The sequence below is a fragment of the Rhodotorula paludigena genome, assembly GCF_050403205.1.
Source record: "Rhodotorula paludigena JCM10292 DNA, Rt_paludigena_JCM10292v1_ctg8, whole genome shotgun sequence".
Classification (NCBI taxonomy): domain Eukaryota; kingdom Fungi; phylum Basidiomycota; class Microbotryomycetes; order Sporidiobolales; family Sporidiobolaceae; genus Rhodotorula; species Rhodotorula paludigena.
The window spans coordinates 329,726-345,890 of NW_027481450.1; the positions used below are offsets into that span (position 1 = coordinate 329,726).

Below are 16,165 nucleotides of genomic sequence, written 5' to 3' on the forward strand. Positions count from 1 at the left end.
GACGGTTGGGTCGTCCTGCAGGTTGGCTGGTTGTAGACTTCGCAATCGTGTCTCGTCCCTCTCTCGCACGTTGCAATCTGTACTCGTAACTATACCCCGGCTAGCACAGGTTCCGTGAGTCGAGAGTTGCGTGCCAGTTGAGAGGAGAGAGCACCGCCTCTTTGTCCTCGTCGCCTCACCCAGCTTTCCACGTTGCGCTGAACGAGCGTGCACGCTACTCCGCCTTCTCGTGCGGTTACGTTAATCGCTGCTACACTGTCTGTCCGCCTCTAGCAAGCATCATCGCCCCCATTCACCGCCTCATCAGGCCGTGGCTCAACCTCGAGTAGTTCCCGGCGCCTGGCGGCTTTTCGGCGCGTCTGAATGGTGGGCATGCTCCTGCATAGTTGCACTACGGACCTCAGGCTAACCTGGTGATCCTTGGGGCCGTCGTCGAAGGCGTCGACTCCGCGTTCGTCGGTAAGTTGAGGCATCCTCGCGCACCTCGCAGCAGCTGTAAGACGGGCTGCAGGACGCTGACGAGCAGTCCTTGATGATCTCACACAGAGTGCGCGAGCGGCAGCCACTACGCCGGTACCTTAGCTCCCTCCACCTTCACACTCCCGCTCGCACCGCTTGCTCATCGAGGCAAGACGGCGAATTGACCCACTTGCATCGACAGCACCGACGCTCGCAAGCCGAGCTGCTCGAGCAGATCAGCGACCTCTTCGACCTCGTATCGACTTCACGCCCGACCTCGCCGCTCCTCTCCCTTTCACATGGCGCAGCCTCACCAGGTGCAGCACGCACCGCGCCTCTCCGACTGCTCCCTGAGCTCCTCCTCGCCTTTGAGCGGAAGCGCGGCATCCAGCTCATCACGGCTGAGGAGCGGCAGCAGCTGCAGGGCATGGTCAATGCGCTTCCTGAGGGAATGGAGGACCAGCCCGTCGGCGTCGAGCAGGTCCTCGAGCTCCTCGTCAACCTCGGCGTGACTTCGCACGCAAGCTCGACAACCCCTGTGGGCACGCCGCAGGCGGCGCAGGCGCAGCGAGAGACGCAGATGCTTCGCGCGGATGCGCCCATCTACCCCAGCGCAGACGGCTCGCCCGTCCCGCGACACCGCCGCACGACATCATCCTCGTCCTCGCTCTCGGCTTTCTCGACTGCGCCGTCACTCATCCCTGCACCCGTCTCTGCGCTGCAGGGCTCGCCCGCCGCCCGCCGCCGCTCGCTCATGTCGACTCTCTCACGCTCGTCGCCATCCTCGTCGCCGTCTCAAAGCGCTGCACACAAGTCGCTGCGCAAGCGCAAGACGTTCGAGGACCTGTCGGCGCTGGTCGTGCAGCAGGGCGGGACGTATCTCGGCGTCGGGCTCGACGGGCCGACGGGTGAGGGGTGGAGTGCAGAGGAGCTGGCGAGGAAGGTCAGAGCCGTCATGGCCACTAAGATACCTGTAAGATCACTTCTCGTTCGTTTTCAGTACGGCGGCTCGCAAGCCATCTGACCCACTCCTCTCGCAGAATCGCGAGCGAGAACTCCTCGCCCTGCTCACGCCACTAACATACCCGCAAGCCAAGGCACTCGATCACGCGTACGCGTCGGGCTCTGCGCAAGGTCTCGGGCAAGGCAGGACCCTGCTCGACATCGTGACAGTAGAGAAAGCCTTCAAAGGGACTGGTGCGTGATGACTTCGCTCAGCCCATGGGCGCACTCAGGCCGTGCTCGATAGCTGCGTGTATGAGACTGACCTGAGCTTGAACCGCAGTCGACTTCGCCCTGCGCGGTCTGCTCATGGGCCCGCTCGCGTGGGACGTCTGGCTTCTGCAGAAAGCTCTTGAGGGCACAACGATCAATGACGTGCGTAGCCATGCGACACTGGTCTCGTAGAGAAAAGTGCTGATACACACCTTTGCAGACTCTCCTTATCGACCTTCTCATCGCGCGCCCGCCTTCCGCCCTTGCGCTTCTCCGCGCTGCCTATTCGCACCGCTCCTCGTCTCGCGCACTCTCGTCGACCACGGGCACGACAGCGACTCGCTCGCTTGATGTCGCTGTGCTTTCCGCCTACTCGAGCAACCTTCGTTTGCGCAAGGCCTGGGAGGTCGCGCTTCAGGCGCGCTGGGATGACTGCGACGGCGACGAGGAAGAGGACGTGCCACGTGATGAGGACACGGCTGGCGCATCAGGGACGGCGAGGCGCGAGAAGCTGCTCAAGGAAGATCTCGACCAGCTGAAGGTCGCCTTGCGGCGCGGCGGAAACACGGAGATCGCGTACGTTCTGCTACAGGCCCGTTCACCGTCTCAGCCGCTCACTCTGTTGGTCGCAGTGCCAAAATTTTGCTCGCACGCTCACCGGCGCATCTGCACGCTCTCGTCGTCGAGTACCGCAAGTCGACCGGCGGCCACTCGTCCCTCACCAAAGTGATTAAGCAGTGTATCCCAGCGGGCACGCTGCAGCGTGTGTTTCTTCACGCCGTCGAGAACGCCAAGAACGTCGCAGAGGGACAGCCGACGGGAGTGTGGAGGGACGCAAAGGCGCTTGAGAAGGCCGTTGGACCTGAAAAGGGCGGGAAAAGGGAGGAGCTGTTATGGCGGTGAGCCTATTCCATCTGCTCAAGCTCCACATATTCTTGGTGACTGAACGTTTCCACCGCGTAGCCTTATCCGCCTCCACTGGGACCGCCCTCGCTTCCTCGCGGTTCAGCATGCCTTCCGGCAAAAGTACCGCAAATCCCTCATCGATCGCGTTCGCTCCGCTGCACCAGCCGGCGTGATAGCGGACATCGTCGATGGACTCGTCACGTCGGCCACCCTTCCCGAACCGCAGCCTTCGCAGCAGGACGAGCAACGACTCGAGGCGCTCGCGAGCCCGCTGCGCTCGCGCACGTCGAGCTCAAGCAGCCTCGCGTCAATGCCGGAGGAGGATTCTGCGCCACTTGCGCCGCTGAGCGACGTTGGCAGCGAGGCCGGTTCTGCCACAAGCTCGAAGAGCGGTAGCCGGCACGAGGCCGCTGAGCTCGAAGCCGAAGGCGAGCTTTCGGATCCGCCCTCGCCGCGCTCGCCGCCCGTACTGAGCCACGAGGGCGCCCATGCCGAGCTCGACTTTGAGATGGACGATGCAGGCGAGGGCTCGTACGACATGGCGACACCGCTCAACCGCAGTCTCGCCGGTCTCGAGCCCGCAACGCCAACACTGCCGCAGGACGGCGGCTCGATGCAGCGGTCGACATCGTCGATGAGTGTCCGCAGCATAGACGGTCCAGGTAGTCGGCCCTCCTCGTCGCTCTCTCGCAAACGCCCGTCCGATCATCGTCCACCGTCTTCGCAAGGTGGCTCAGCCGACAGTACCAAGCTTAACTCGTCGCTTCGTCACTCGCGGCCGGTCGCTCCGGGGCGCGTCAAGCGACGACAAAGCGAGGAGGCCGCACGACATGCCGGCAGCGAAGAGCCGATGAGCCCGACGTCGACAGGCATGCGCAGCCCGACGCCATCGGGCGACTCGCGCTGCGCAAGCCTGTCTCGCTCCACTTCCTCCAATACCGACATCTCGCTCACGAGCTCAACGGACTCGGGACGCAGCCTGTCCCGGTCGTTGAGCACACCAGGTGAGCTCACGTTCGGCTCCCCGCCGACCAGCATCGACACGACGTCTTTCTTCTCGACGCCTCTTTCACCAATCCAAGACGAGTCCCGTCCGTCATCGTCCTTCTTTCCGAACGCATCTTCGACACCGCCTCCGGCGTCTCCCGATCGCCCTGCCGGAACGGTTCTCTTCGGCACTGCCGGGGCAACGCCCGATTCACCCGAGCGCTTCTTCACCTCGACGGCAATGCGGCGTGACCCTTCGAGCCAGTCGAGCGGGCGCGGTAGCCGCCCGTCGAGCCTGTTTGGCGAGGGCGGGCTGGACGCCATAATCGCGACGGGCAGTCCCGCGAGCCATTCGCGGGATTTGAGCGGGAACGCGGAGCAGTTCCAGAAGCTTTTGCGACACGCTCAAGAGTACGTCGCACATCACTCGTCATTCGCTCGGGGCGAGTGACAGACTGACGAACGCGTCTCCGCAGCTTGTCGCGCAAGCTCAAAGAGACCGAGACGCGATTCCAGGCAACCGCGAGCACGTACGAGGAGGAGGTCTCGGACCTCGAAGGTCGCCTCGAAGAGGTGAGTCGGTGTCTTCGAACCGTCTTTTGGCACGACTGACTCCTCGTGCATAGGCTCGCTCTGAGCTGCAAGTCAAGCGCCGCGAAGAGAAGGAGCTGCGCAACGTCGAGAAGGAGCATCTGCAGCAGATCAGCTCGCTCGAAGGCGACATTGCCAAGCTCACCAAGAGTCTCGAGCGCAGCCGTGAGGCCTACGACAACATGAAGCGCAGCTACACCTCGACATGCGACGAGGCGGAGCGCCTCCGTGCTCTCGTAGCCGAGACCCGCAGGGTAAGCGTCCGTCGCGCCTTTCTGCAATCTCTCTGTCTGACGCTCTTCGCCGTGCCTTGCAGGAGCATCGTGCGGCCGAAGAGGCAATCCAGACACACTCGCTGCAGGTGCAGCAGTTCGAGCGGGACCGCGACTTGCTTCAGCAAGCAATCAGCAAGCTCGAGCAGGACCTCTCGGAGGCGCGCCGTGCGCAAGATTCGCTTGACGACCAGAAGCAGGAGAACGTGCGTCGCGACACTGTCTTCTGTCGAGCGCCTAGCTCATCAGTCATTGCGCACAGCTGCTGCTGAAGGAGACGATTGACAAGCTCCGCTTTGAGATCGAGGAAATGCGCTCCGTTGGCCGCAAGTCTGGCTTCGTCGATGCTGGTCCTGCTGCCGGCATTGCCTCGCCCGCCAAGTCGCTCGCCGACTCGCTCAGCCGCAGTCTCGGACGCGAAATTGCGAGCCAGGTCGCCGCTGAGCAGAGCGACTCGAGCGAAGGCGAGGAGACGGAGGGCGAGGATGGAGTCGACGACATCATCGTCACTACACACCGCCGCATCGTACGTTGTGTCTGACGCCTCCAACGTTGACAACGCGCTCACTTCTGGACGGGCAGAAGAAGCGCGGCAAGAAGAGTCCGGCTTCCGCACCGATCATTACGCATGTTGAGACGTCCGTCAGCGTATCGGACGCCGACATCCAGACGGATTCCGTTCCAGTGCGCGAAGTCGACGTCCAGACCGATGTCTCGGCCTTGAACGACGTCCTCCTGAAGGCGGCCGACGTCAAGCCGCAAGTCATCGAGGTCAAGCCGCCTGTACGCACCGAGCGCCAAATGCAGGAGGACTTGGCTAAGGGTCTCGGTGTCAGCCTCGACGTCGTCAAGCAGGCCGTCGAATCGCAGAAGTCGGGCGGGAAAGCAGCCATGGCCCGACTCCTTGGCGATTGCGGGAAGCCTGCCGTCAATGCCTCGTCGCGGAGGACGGGGCGCTGGCGCACTCGCCTCATGCCAGGCGCGGTCGCGCAGGCTCCGAGCTACTTCGTGAACGTACGCCTCAACCTGTCTCCGGTTCTATAATGATCGTGCCTCACACCCTTCGCGCGCCAGGCCTTCCCCGAGCCAGCGCGACCATACGTTGCGCTCTTCGTCAATCCCGGCTTCAGCCTCTTCTGCTTCACGGCAGCAGTCTACCTCGTTGGTGTCGTTGTACGTCTCCTCTCTCCTCAGGTTGGACCCGAGGCTCACCTTGCCCAATCGTGCAGAGCGGTAGCCGGTTCCTCCCCGTCACGCACCATTACACCGTTGTTGGCCTCGACGGCGGTCTGTTCCCCAGCGACCTCAGCTGGGAAGGACTCGCCGTCGGGACTGCCCACGACGGCGGCTTTGCCCCTGAGGGCTTGGCCAGCTACCTGTACGAGTACGTCCTGCGCCTGCTTCCGAGCTCGCCCGGCCGCTGACCGTGCCACGTCACGCAGAATGATCTACAGCGGCATGCGCTCTGCGCGCCGCATCCCCGTCTGAGACTGCTTGTTGTACAACCCTCGTTGTTTCGCATTTCACTCCGTCGCTCCTTTCGTCCTCTTCCTCCCTTTGTGCTGAAGATTCTCCCACTCGTTCACAATCACCTCTCGCTCACCGTCTAACAATGGTTGTCGCAGCTGGACCCGTCGTCTGCTCGTATCGAATTGATGAACGTCTGCGTTCCGACAGAGACGGGAGAAGTGCTACAGGGACGGGATGGGAGGGAAGCGCGGTACAACCGGAGAGAAAGAATTAAACCGGGGCCGTCGCCATCGCTCGGTCCGCCACACCAGTCCTCAGCACACTGCCATCACCACTTCGAACCGCCGACCTCGTCAAGCACCACACGCATCGCGCGCCCTCATGCTCCGATCTCGTCGCCAAGCTCGTCAGACCGGATCACCAGCCATCACCGCCGTCTCTGTCGTCTCACTCGCAATCAAGGAGGAGAAGCTGAGCAGAGGGGCATGTGCGGAGGGCAAAGCGGGAGAGTCGAGGCGGAAAGAAGGAGGATTGGGGAAACCAGGTGTGGATGCTGTCGAAGGGGAGCGGGGACAAGCAGTGAAGAGAGGGACAGGGAGGTGGACCTGCTGGAGCGGAGAACGTCAGCGCTCAGCAAATAGGAGAGCTAGGAAGAATAGACGCACAACTCGATGATGATGATGGGCGAGGTCGTAGAAATGGCCGAAGAGGGAGATCACTGCCTAGCAGACCGCTGCAGCCGTCGGGCCCGCAGCAGCCGCATCTTGTCGCAGGTACTCGAAGAGGTCGAACTCGCCGTCGACAGGCGGAGCGAGATCGTGCGCGGCGAACGAAGGCGGAGCAGGCGCGAGGTCGACCTGGGTTGCCCAGTCGGCCCAGGCCTGCGCGACGACGTCATCGCCGAGAATGGGAGCGCTGAGATCCGGATAGAAGAGAGGATCTGGTGCAGCGACAGGCGCGGCGGCAGGACCGAGGTCGAGTTGGAGGCCGAGGAGCGAGTCGACGTCGTCGACGAGGGAGGAAGGGGAACGAAGGACGGGTGGGACAGCTTCCGCTGCAGGGAAAGGTCGACCTCGCGTGCTACGAGGCGAGAGCTGTCCGTCTCCGTCGTTCTGTTCGCCACTTCCATCATCGCCGTCGTCGCCGTCTCGCGCGCCTGTTCCTGCTCTAGCTGCCGCACCGCTGGCGTCGACTGCGCCTGCACGAGGAGCTGCTCGAGGCGGTTGAACTTGCTCTCGAGCGCCGACAGTCGGATCTGGAGCGACTGCGACTGCAGCTTCTCGAGCGCGAGCTGCGTCTTGAGCGCCTCGTTCTCCTCCTCGAGCTGCGCCGTGCGCGGGTCGGGAAGCGCGGGGAGCGCAGGGAGCGCGGAAAAGCTCGCGGGCGTCCGCGGGAGCGTGCTCGGGCTCGTCGACGACGCGGTCGCGGGTCCTCCGACGAGCTGCGCCTCGAGTTCGGCGACGCGGGCCTCGAGGAACTCGGTCTGCAGCTTCCTGCGGTCGCGCGAGACCTGTGCGGCGACTGTGTGCACCGTCCCCGTCAGTCCTGGCTCGCAGTGCACGCCTCAGAGCGAGAAGAGAGCGCAACGGACCGCGATTCCGCTCCATCCGCGCCACCTTGCGCTGGTGCTTCTCTGCGGCCGTGCTGCGAGGGGCGCGCTTCTTCTTGGCGGGCGGCTGGTCGTCCCCAGCGAGCCCGTCCACGTCCACCACGTGCTCGGCAGCGGACAGAGGAGACGGCGACGAGCGCTTCCTCGACGACGAGCGCGAGGGAGAGAGCGCGTCCATCTGGAGTTGAGCGTGTACGGGGGGACAGAGACTGTGCGTGCCCTGGTCGGGCTCAGGCCGCGCTCTGCTCGCTCGGCGGAGACGGAGCGAGAGTGCCACGGAGAAGGTTCGACGTGGAACGTTGCGCCGCACAATCGCCCCCTGTCCTCGAGAGAGTGTAATCTCCCTCTCAGGGCCTGTGACAGCATGTGCAGGGCTGTCTTCAAGCTATACCCTTTGTAAAGACACTCACTCGAGGCATCGAGCATCCGCCATGGCCGCAGCACGGTGCACCAGGTTGAGAAGGCCGTCCGCTGCGATGAGCGACGGCGCGCACATCGCGCCACTCTCCGGGTCTGTGTGCGACAGCGTTCGGAAGAGCACAAGGTAGGCTACAACGACTCGGCAAACGGGGCACGAGAAAGCGACAACCCAAGCGGCACCTCCCTCCCCTCCCTCGACCGGCGACGATTCGGGCAGCTGCCTCGGGACTGCCATCCTAGTCCTCGTCGAGCTCGTCTTGCTCGCTGCTAGGCGGGATGACCATCTTGCGCTTGAGCTTCCCGGGCGGAGGTGCGAGGTCCTCGTCGGGCGTCTCGAATTCGGTGAGCGGCGAATCGTCGTCGCTGTCGCCCTTGGCGCGCTTCTTGCCCTTGGCGGTGCCGCCGCTCGACAGCTTATTCTTGAACCTGTGCGCGAGCGGGACGTCGTCGTCTGACGAATCGTCGCTGCCCAGCTCGAGCACGCCGAGGTCCTTCACCGCCTTCGCTTTGCCCTTGCCCTTGTCCTTCTTCGCATCGCCCTTGGCGTCGTCCTTCTTCTTGCCGGCGACGAAAGTCGGAACTTTGGGAGGCGGACGCTTCGTGCCGCCGTACATGCTTCCCTTGCCCGTCACGGCCGACGTCGACGACGCCGACGAGGCGGAGCCAATGCGCGGAATCTTGAGCGCCTTGAGGACGTCGACCTGAGCTTTGCCGGAAAGCTGCTTCGTTGACGTGCTCTGGCTCTTGCTCGACGAAGGCATCTTGGGCGGGCGGGACGAAGCACCCTGAATCGACGCGTTCGGATCGTGGGTGAATCTGCGCTTCGCGGCGGAGACGGACGACTTGCCTCTCGAGGCCGAGGTCGACGGAATCTTCTCCTTGACGGGCTTCGAGACGGTAATGACCCGATCTGCCGCAAGCTCGTCAGCGAGTGCCGCCGGGGAGCAGCGGATGGAGGCGACCAGCGCACCGTGCTGCTCCTCGTCAGGCCGCCCGCCGCCGTCAGAAGCCTTCGTCGTCGGCCTTGAGAAACCCTTGAGCGCCGGCGAAGTTGTGATCGCCTCCTTAACCACACCGTGCGAGGGCGAGCTGACATTAGGATCGGGCGTGTCGCGCGACTCGGATTCGTGCACGGTCGACGGCGAGCCCGTGTCGGTCCCAGAGCCCTGCTCGAGAAGCTTGTCGAAGCTGAGCAGCGCCTGCTTCGATTCGAGGGCCGGAGCGTGCTTGGGCGCGGTGGGCGAGCTGAGGTCGGAAACGGCCGAGGCTGCGCAAGAATGTCATAAGCTGGAAAAGTCCTCGCATTGAAGGGCGAGAATGTACCCGTCGCAGCCGGAAGGCCGCTGAAAGCGTCCGCGGTGCCTCCGAGGGCGCCCTCGCGCTCGAATTTCGCCTGGAGCGCTTTCTCGCGCTTGAGCTCCTGCTCGCGCTCGTAAGCGCGGCGCTCTCCACGCCCGAACTTGGATTTGCCCTTGTTGAGGGCGGTCTCTGGAGAAGAAAGGGGGTCAATGCAGGCTTGGGTGGCAGCAGGAGGAAAGTGTTGCACCCTTGCGGATCTCGGCCTCGCGCTGGGCACGCTTGTTGTCGGCCTGGCGCTCCATGTCAAAGTCACGCTCCTTGAGCCTCTTGCCCTTTGCGAGCGACTCGTCGACCCAGTCGAGGTCGAGGAGCCAGACGCGCTGCGGAAAAGTGCGAGAGGGTGAGCGAGAGACGACACCAACTGTCAGCGGAAGGGCGAAATCGCACGTTGTAGTCCTCGTCATCCTCGGTGCGATTCGAATCGTTGGCCTTGAGCGTCTGGCGGATCGTGATGTCGGCGTTGGCCGTCCCCTGGCGCGACCTGCTCGACGAGGGGCGAGGGCGGGCAGCGTTGTCAGCGTGCCGCGTGTCCACGAGGGCTGTCGCGGGACGAGTGCACGCACCAGAGCTGGGGCGAGCAGATCATGTGCGTCAGATTGACGTCGCCAATGCTGTCGGCGATGGTCCCTCCGGCGCCCTTGAGCTTGCGAGCGATCATGCCGCGCGTGTGGCCTGCGTGCGGGCCGTGCACGTAGAAGACGATGCCCTTGAAGAGCTTGGAAGCGCTACTGGGCGTCTCCGAGTCGCTCGAAGCCATGTGTGCGGCGGGTGACGACGACGAAGGCGCGGAAGGTGCGCCGACGCGACTTGTCAACGCTGCGTCTGCTCGTCGCTCGCCTCCCGAGGCTGTCCGCCAGGCTAGAATCGAAACAGCGAGCTCCTTCGGGGCCATGCACGCGCGCTTCGTCCCTCCCAGCGACAACGCCCTGCATCGCCTCGTCGCTTTGACCTCGTTTGCTGAAGTCACGGCCAGTATTTTGCCTCGTACCGCTGCGTGGGGCTCGTCTGAAGCCTCAAGCCGCTCGCTACTGCATCGAAATTCGGACAAACGGGTGCCACCCGCGCTCGTGCTGCTCTTGGACTCGTTCTCGAGTCGTCTCGTCTTACGCTTCCCACGCGTATCCGGACTGCTATCGCTGGGCAATATAGCCTATATTCGATTGTTCGCCTGCAGCTGCGCCTGGCAGTGACTCGCACGAAGGCCGTCCGCCCGAAACCGGTCATCAGTCAGCCGAAAGACGGCACCTCCACCCTCGTCGGCACGCGCTTTCGGAACTCTTTTTGGCCACTTCCGCTCACTTGCTCCATCGCTGCGCTACTGGCACCAGTATACCCGGTGATTTGCCACGGCACACGGCCTCGCGACGCGTCGCCTATCCCACTCGCGCCCTCTCACGTCCCGCCCTCGTATCTTCCGCAATCCTCACTCGGCCGACTTCACGGGATGAGCTCGTCTCGCGCCAGTTCGGGCACGAGCCGCAGTGACGCCACACGCATGGACGAGCAAGCGCAGCCCGACAAGCTCGCGGCGCGCGGGCGGGAGGGCGAGCCGGGACCGGCTCTGCAGGATGTTGAGAAGCGCGCCGGTGCGGAGGAAGGCGGCGATTTGAGCGCGTCGAGCCCGCCACTGCAAGAGAAGCCGCAGGAGGTGGAACGAGACGAGGACGGAGTCGCTGTGGAGGACGGCGTGCCCCTCATCCGGTTACGAGGGCAGGACGATCCCTTGAGGCGAGTCCTAATTCGGCGGATCGAAATTCTGCGACCTCGAGCTGACCGTGTCCGCCTACTACAGTCCGTTGAACAGGTCTACACGGCAACGATGGACTATCGTTTGCGTCGTCACGTCCGCATCCTTCTGCATTACGTGAGTGGCGCCACAACAGGTCCGCCTCGTATGACGAACGGGAACCTGTTCTTGACAGCCCTTCTCATTCACCGTTCTCCTGCGCAGCTGCTGCTCATCCATGGTCGCGTTCACCTATCCCGGGGTCGAAGCCGAGTTCCACGTTTCGCAAGAAGTCGCGACGCTCGCCCTTTCCCTCTTTGTTCTCGGCATGGGCTTGTTCCCGTTGCTCGTTGGTCCGCTGTCAGAATGGTGCGCCGCTCTCAGTGGTGAACTTTCACTCAAGCCGCCGCAACTGAAACGCTTCTCTCGCAGGTACGGCCGTTCGCCCGTCTACTTCATCGGTTTCGCCCTATACATCATCTTCAACTTCCTGGTCGCGTTTTCCAACAACATCGGCGCGCTGCTCGTCGGTCGCTTCTTGGCGGGCGCTGCCGGATCGGCTTTTCTGTCGGTCGCAGGCGGCACGGTCGCCGACCTCTTCAGGCCGCACGAAGTAGGCGCGCCGATGGGCTTCTACACAGCCGGTCCATTCTTGGGTCCAGTCGCAGGCCCCATCATCTCTGGCTTCATCAACGAGCATCTCGATTGGCGATACACTTGGTATATCCTCATCGCGTACGTCCTCGCGCCGCATACCGGTGTCTCGAGCTGGCTGGCTCACACAGATTCGCTCGCACAGATGGGCTGGCGCCGAATACGTCGCGCTCCTAGTGTTCGTGCCAGAGACGTATCTCCCAGCCGTTCTGAAGGCACGGGCGAAGAAGCTGCGCAAGGCAGGCAGAACGGATGTGCGCGCTCCTATCGAGATCGACGACCGCAGCATTCCGCGCGTGCTCCTCACCAGCTGCTACAGGCCGTTTCGTGCGTTTGTCATATGCAATTTCAAGTCCCGGACGTCAGAGCTGACTCTCGCGGCGATACGCAGAAATCCTCGCGCTCGAACCGATGGCGCTGGTCCTGTGCACCTGGACCGCCATTCTCCTCGGCATCCTGTACATGTTCTTCTCCGCGTACGGCATCGTATATCGCCAGTACGGCTTGTGCGTCCCAGTCTCTGTTCCGCTGTCCCGCGGATCGCGCCATTGACCCTACATTGTCCGGGCACCTCAGCTCGACGCAAATTGTCGGTCTCACCTACATTCCCCTCGGACTGGGCGTCATCATCGGCGGGCTATGCCATCCCATCTGGGCGCGCTACTACCGTCGCAAGACGGAGCAGCTCGGTCGCCGGCCGCCGCCTGAAGAGCACCTTCGCAAGGGGCTGTACGGCGTCATCCTGTGCCCGCTTTCGCTCTTCTGGTTCGCATTCACGACGTACCACCACGTGCATTGGATCGTCTCGCTGGTGCGTCATTCCGTCCGCCCAAACGGATTTGTCCGACTGACCTTGCGCGCATGACCGCAGATTGCGACCGTTCCCTTCGGCATCGGCATGCTGTGGAGCTTTCAAGCTGTCTTCCTCTACCTCGTCGATGCTTTCCGGCCCGTTGCTGCGAGCGCCATGGCGGCAAACTCGGCCATGCGGTCCTCTTTTGCGGCGGGTACGCCTGGCTGTCCCTGCTCAAGCGCGCACGGTATTTGTACTGACTGCAGCGTCGACAACAGCTTTCCCGCTCTTCACGACGCAGATGTTCAACACGCTCGGCACGCAGTACGCCCTGATGTTGACGGCCTTCCTCTGCCTTGCCATGGTCCCCTTCCCGTTCCTCTTCTTCAAAGTCGGGCACAAGTATAGGCGAGGTAGCAAGTTTGCCAACTCGGAGTGAATAGACCCAATAGACTGCGGCGTGCTTGGGGCGTGTAATGCACTCTTGGTGTACGGCTTCAATGACCAAACAATGACGGTTTCGTTCCGGAAACTACTTCTGACGGAGAGCTTTGCGCAGCGCAGAACACGCGGCACAAACAAAGCGCCCCTCTGACTGTGGCTGTACGGGTTCACCGAGCCTTTGAGCGAGCCGCTCCCTTTCTTCTTCTCCTCATCAGTTCTTCGCGCCCTCTCTTCTGTCTCGTCCGCACTTCATGAATGCGGCGGACGTCGAGTCGTTCCTGCGCCTAGCGCAGAGTACAGGCGTGCCTCAGGCGGAGATCGATCGCGTACGGCGTGATCCTGAGGCGCTGCGCGAGCTTGTCGAGATGATGAGCGACGCGAAGCAGTCGAGCGAACGCATCGCGATGAGCGCGCCGACGATGCCGGCCGGCGAGAAGGCCGATCACATGGTCGCGCACGTCGAAGCTGCTCGTGCTGCATACCAACGCGAGAAGCATGCTCCGCTGCGCTTCCCGCCCGCTTCCAACCGCAGGGAAATCCTCGCCATGGCGGAACAGATGCGCTTTGCGAGCGGACAGCGCTTGAGCAGCGTCCACGGACAATACCAAGCCCTGTGGACGTTTACGGGACTCGACAAAAGCTCCTGTCTGAAGCCCGTTGAGGAGCTCGAGCCGAGTATGCCGACCCGTGTCCTTGTCTCGGACGGTTCTCTAGGTGCTGATGCCTTCTTTGAGGACATGCAGGCGACCAAGACGCACAAGGTCCCTCGCAAAGCTGCTCTCCCGTCACTATGTGCTTCGTCCTGATCCTCTCTTCAACGCAGGGAAATTATCTGCTTTTTCGCATCATCTCGGGTCCAAGTACGTGAAATTTTCCCTCGCGCAACACTGGCGGATTCCCGACTCAAATGCGCTCTCCTTCCGTCAGCGTACATTCTCGGCATGACGGTCGTCGTCGAGGACCAGGACGGCCGAGCGTGCGTGTCTCGCATCCTCTCAGGCTCAACGCACAGTACTGAGAAATGTGTGTGTGCTAAACGTGCAGAGAGCATGTCAGCCTGTACAACCTTGACTTGCCGGCTATCAGAACCGGCCAGGACCTCGACACGCTCTTTCCCCTCGGCGGCATCCTCCTCATCCGCGAGCCGACCTCTAAGCCGAACCAGAACGCCACGTCGTATCTCGTGCGGGTCGAATCCCCGACCGACTGGGAGCTCCTTCGGACCGACGCGCCCCTACTCAATGGCGTAACGTGGGCGACCAAGGCGCCCTACACGCCCATCCCACCCAAGCGTGACTACAAGGCGCTGGGGAACAAGTTTTTCGGCGAGAAGAAGAATCTTCTCGCTGTTCAGGCGTACACGGACGGTCTCGCACAGAAGGATGCAAGCGACGAAGTGCGCCTCGTCCTCTTCGCCAATCGCTGCCAGGCCAACCTGAACCTCCGCAACTGGGCGTCGGCGTATCATGACGCCTCGGCTGTCCTCGACTACATCGCCAACGATGTCTCGGCTGCTCCGACGGCTGCCATGAAGGCTATGTCTCGCCGTGCCACGGCACTCGAGGGAATGCGACTGCTCACACGCGCCCGCGAGGAGTACCGGCGCACGACGATCATCATGGACAAAGCCGAAGCAGCCGAGCAGGGGCGCGACCGCGTCGATCGGATGTTGCGCGAGTCGAAGACGGGCGATTACGACTGGACGGCCATCGAGGGCTGGACGTACAAGGAGGACGGCTCGAACGGTCACGGGCCCATCGTCGGCGACTTCTTTGGTCCCATCGAGGTTGCCCCAATAGCTAGTCGAGGCGGTGGGCGAGGCGTCGTGGCCACGCGTGACATCCAGGCTGGCGAGCTTCTTCTGGGTGAGATGCCGATTCCTGTCCGTGCCGTCGCCACTCGCACTGACACGCCAATCTTACAGTGGAGAAAGCGTTCGCTGTCGGCCGTGGCTCGAAGACGCGCACTATCCTCAGCTTCAACTTCCGGACAAACACTGTCAGCGATCCCTCGAAGCTTGGGCTCATCACTGCCGTCGCCGCCAAGCTCAAGGATGACCCGGCACTCGGCGCGCGCTTGTACGCTCTTCACGGCGAGCCGAACTACCCGCCAACCGGCTCGGTCGCCTTTCCGCCGCTTCAGGACCGACCGCTCGACACCCCGACTGCGCCAGTCTATGCCGATATCAATCGCATCGAGGAGATCGTATCGACCAACTCGTGCGTCGCTCTTGCAAAGTCGCGCTGACACAGCTGATTTCTATTTGTTGCGCAGCTTCGGCCTTGGCAAGACCGATTTCGGTGACAAGACAGCCAAGATGATGGGCCTCGACGGGTCGGGTCTCTTCCTCGGCGCGTCAATGTTCAATCACTCGTGCGAGCCATCTGCGATGTGGCGCTGCTTCGGCGACGTGCAGGTCATCCGGGCGCGGGCACCGATCAAGGCTGGCGAGGAGACCTTCATCTCCTACGCCCCTGTCAACGTCCATCCCAAAGAGCGCACCGAAATGCTGAGCTCACACTTCGCCGACGGGTGCAAGTGCGCCTACTGCGAGACGGAGCGTACCGACTCGCCCAGCTCACGCAGACGGCGCGAGCAGCTCCTCCAGGACGGCTCGCTTTACTCACGGACGCGCAACTCGCTCGTTGGCAAGGTCTCGCCGTCGTACGCTGCGATCGAGCGCGAGACGCGCATCGTCAAGAGCACGGCGAGCCAAATCGAGGAGACCTATTCGTCGAAGCGAGGTCCTTTCCGCCCGGAGCTCGTCGAGCCGTATCACGTCCTCGGCGAGCTGACGCCTCCGCGCGAGGCGAACGACTGGGACTTCAAGGCCCTCATTGCTGTGGGTGCCGTGATCAAGCAGTCGCCCGCCTCCATCGACGTTCTCGCAGCACCGGTCGCGGCGCGCGAGGAAGCCGTCATGATTGTGCTCAACATTGCCTCACGCCACGCGAGCCTCAAGCAGGACGACCTCGCGCGCAGGTGGATTCGCGCAACGCAGCAGATGAGCCGCATTCAGCACGGCGACGACTTTGTCCGCTTCCGCGACCGGCACTCGGGCGACATCAAGCGCTTCAACCTCGACAAGCTAGTTGCCATGTGCAAGCCCTGATTACCGTTACTCGTGCCGATCACGGACCTTCTAGGTCATGTGTGTAGTGCTTGATGCAAGTCAAGGGACGCGTTAGTCGCTTACGTGCAAGCGATCTGCTGAACGTCTTCTCCGCTCATGTACAGAGCTGGTAGTCCGCGCAACGTGC

At 62.9% G+C, this 16,165-nt stretch overlaps 5 protein-coding genes across 5 annotated transcripts; 3 read left to right on the top strand and 2 right to left on the bottom strand.

Annotated features, from left to right (window-relative positions):
* Positions 1-532: 532 nt before the first annotated feature.
* JCM10292_000181 (uncharacterized protein) lies at positions 533-5,918 on the top strand (the record flags this gene model as incomplete). Its single annotated transcript, XM_076647287.1, has 15 exons — positions 533-547; positions 662-1,432; positions 1,500-1,656; positions 1,745-1,836; positions 1,895-2,250; positions 2,307-2,573; positions 2,638-3,978; positions 4,044-4,140; positions 4,194-4,412; positions 4,475-4,636; positions 4,693-4,956; positions 5,013-5,444; positions 5,505-5,603; positions 5,660-5,814; positions 5,873-5,918. 15 exons carry the CDS (start codon positions 533-535, stop codon positions 5,916-5,918), a joined length of 4,473 nt encoding a protein of 1,490 aa, XP_076507214.1.
* Positions 5,919-6,622: 704 nt separating this feature from the next.
* Positions 6,623-7,687, bottom strand: JCM10292_000182 (uncharacterized protein; the record flags this gene model as incomplete). Its single annotated transcript, XM_076647288.1, has 3 exons — positions 6,623-7,012; positions 7,081-7,421; positions 7,492-7,687. 3 exons carry the CDS (start codon positions 7,685-7,687, stop codon positions 6,623-6,625), a joined length of 927 nt encoding a protein of 308 aa, XP_076507215.1.
* Positions 7,688-8,165: 478 nt separating this feature from the next.
* JCM10292_000183 (uncharacterized protein) lies at positions 8,166-10,045 on the bottom strand (the record flags this gene model as incomplete). The annotated part of the gene is made up of 6 exons (XM_076647289.1): positions 8,166-8,839; positions 8,900-9,196; positions 9,253-9,417; positions 9,476-9,608; positions 9,676-9,769; positions 9,852-10,045. The coding sequence occupies 6 exons, from the start codon at positions 10,043-10,045 to the stop codon at positions 8,166-8,168; spliced, it is 1,557 nt and encodes a 518-aa protein (XP_076507216.1).
* A 738-nt stretch (positions 10,046-10,783) lies between these two features.
* Positions 10,784-12,900, top strand: JCM10292_000184 (MFS transporter; the record flags this gene model as incomplete). Its single annotated transcript, XM_076647290.1, has 9 exons — positions 10,784-11,016; positions 11,081-11,152; positions 11,240-11,383; positions 11,447-11,749; positions 11,814-11,995; positions 12,060-12,174; positions 12,245-12,479; positions 12,540-12,675; positions 12,740-12,900. The coding sequence occupies 9 exons, from the start codon at positions 10,784-10,786 to the stop codon at positions 12,898-12,900; spliced, it is 1,581 nt and encodes a 526-aa protein (XP_076507217.1).
* Positions 12,901-13,156: 256 nt separating this feature from the next.
* JCM10292_000185 (uncharacterized protein) lies at positions 13,157-16,017 on the top strand (the record flags this gene model as incomplete). The annotated part of the gene is made up of 6 exons (XM_076647291.1): positions 13,157-13,666; positions 13,729-13,765; positions 13,833-13,881; positions 13,950-14,770; positions 14,830-15,124; positions 15,180-16,017. The coding sequence occupies 6 exons, from the start codon at positions 13,157-13,159 to the stop codon at positions 16,015-16,017; spliced, it is 2,550 nt and encodes an 849-aa protein (XP_076507218.1).
* Positions 16,018-16,165: the final 148 nt, after the last annotated feature.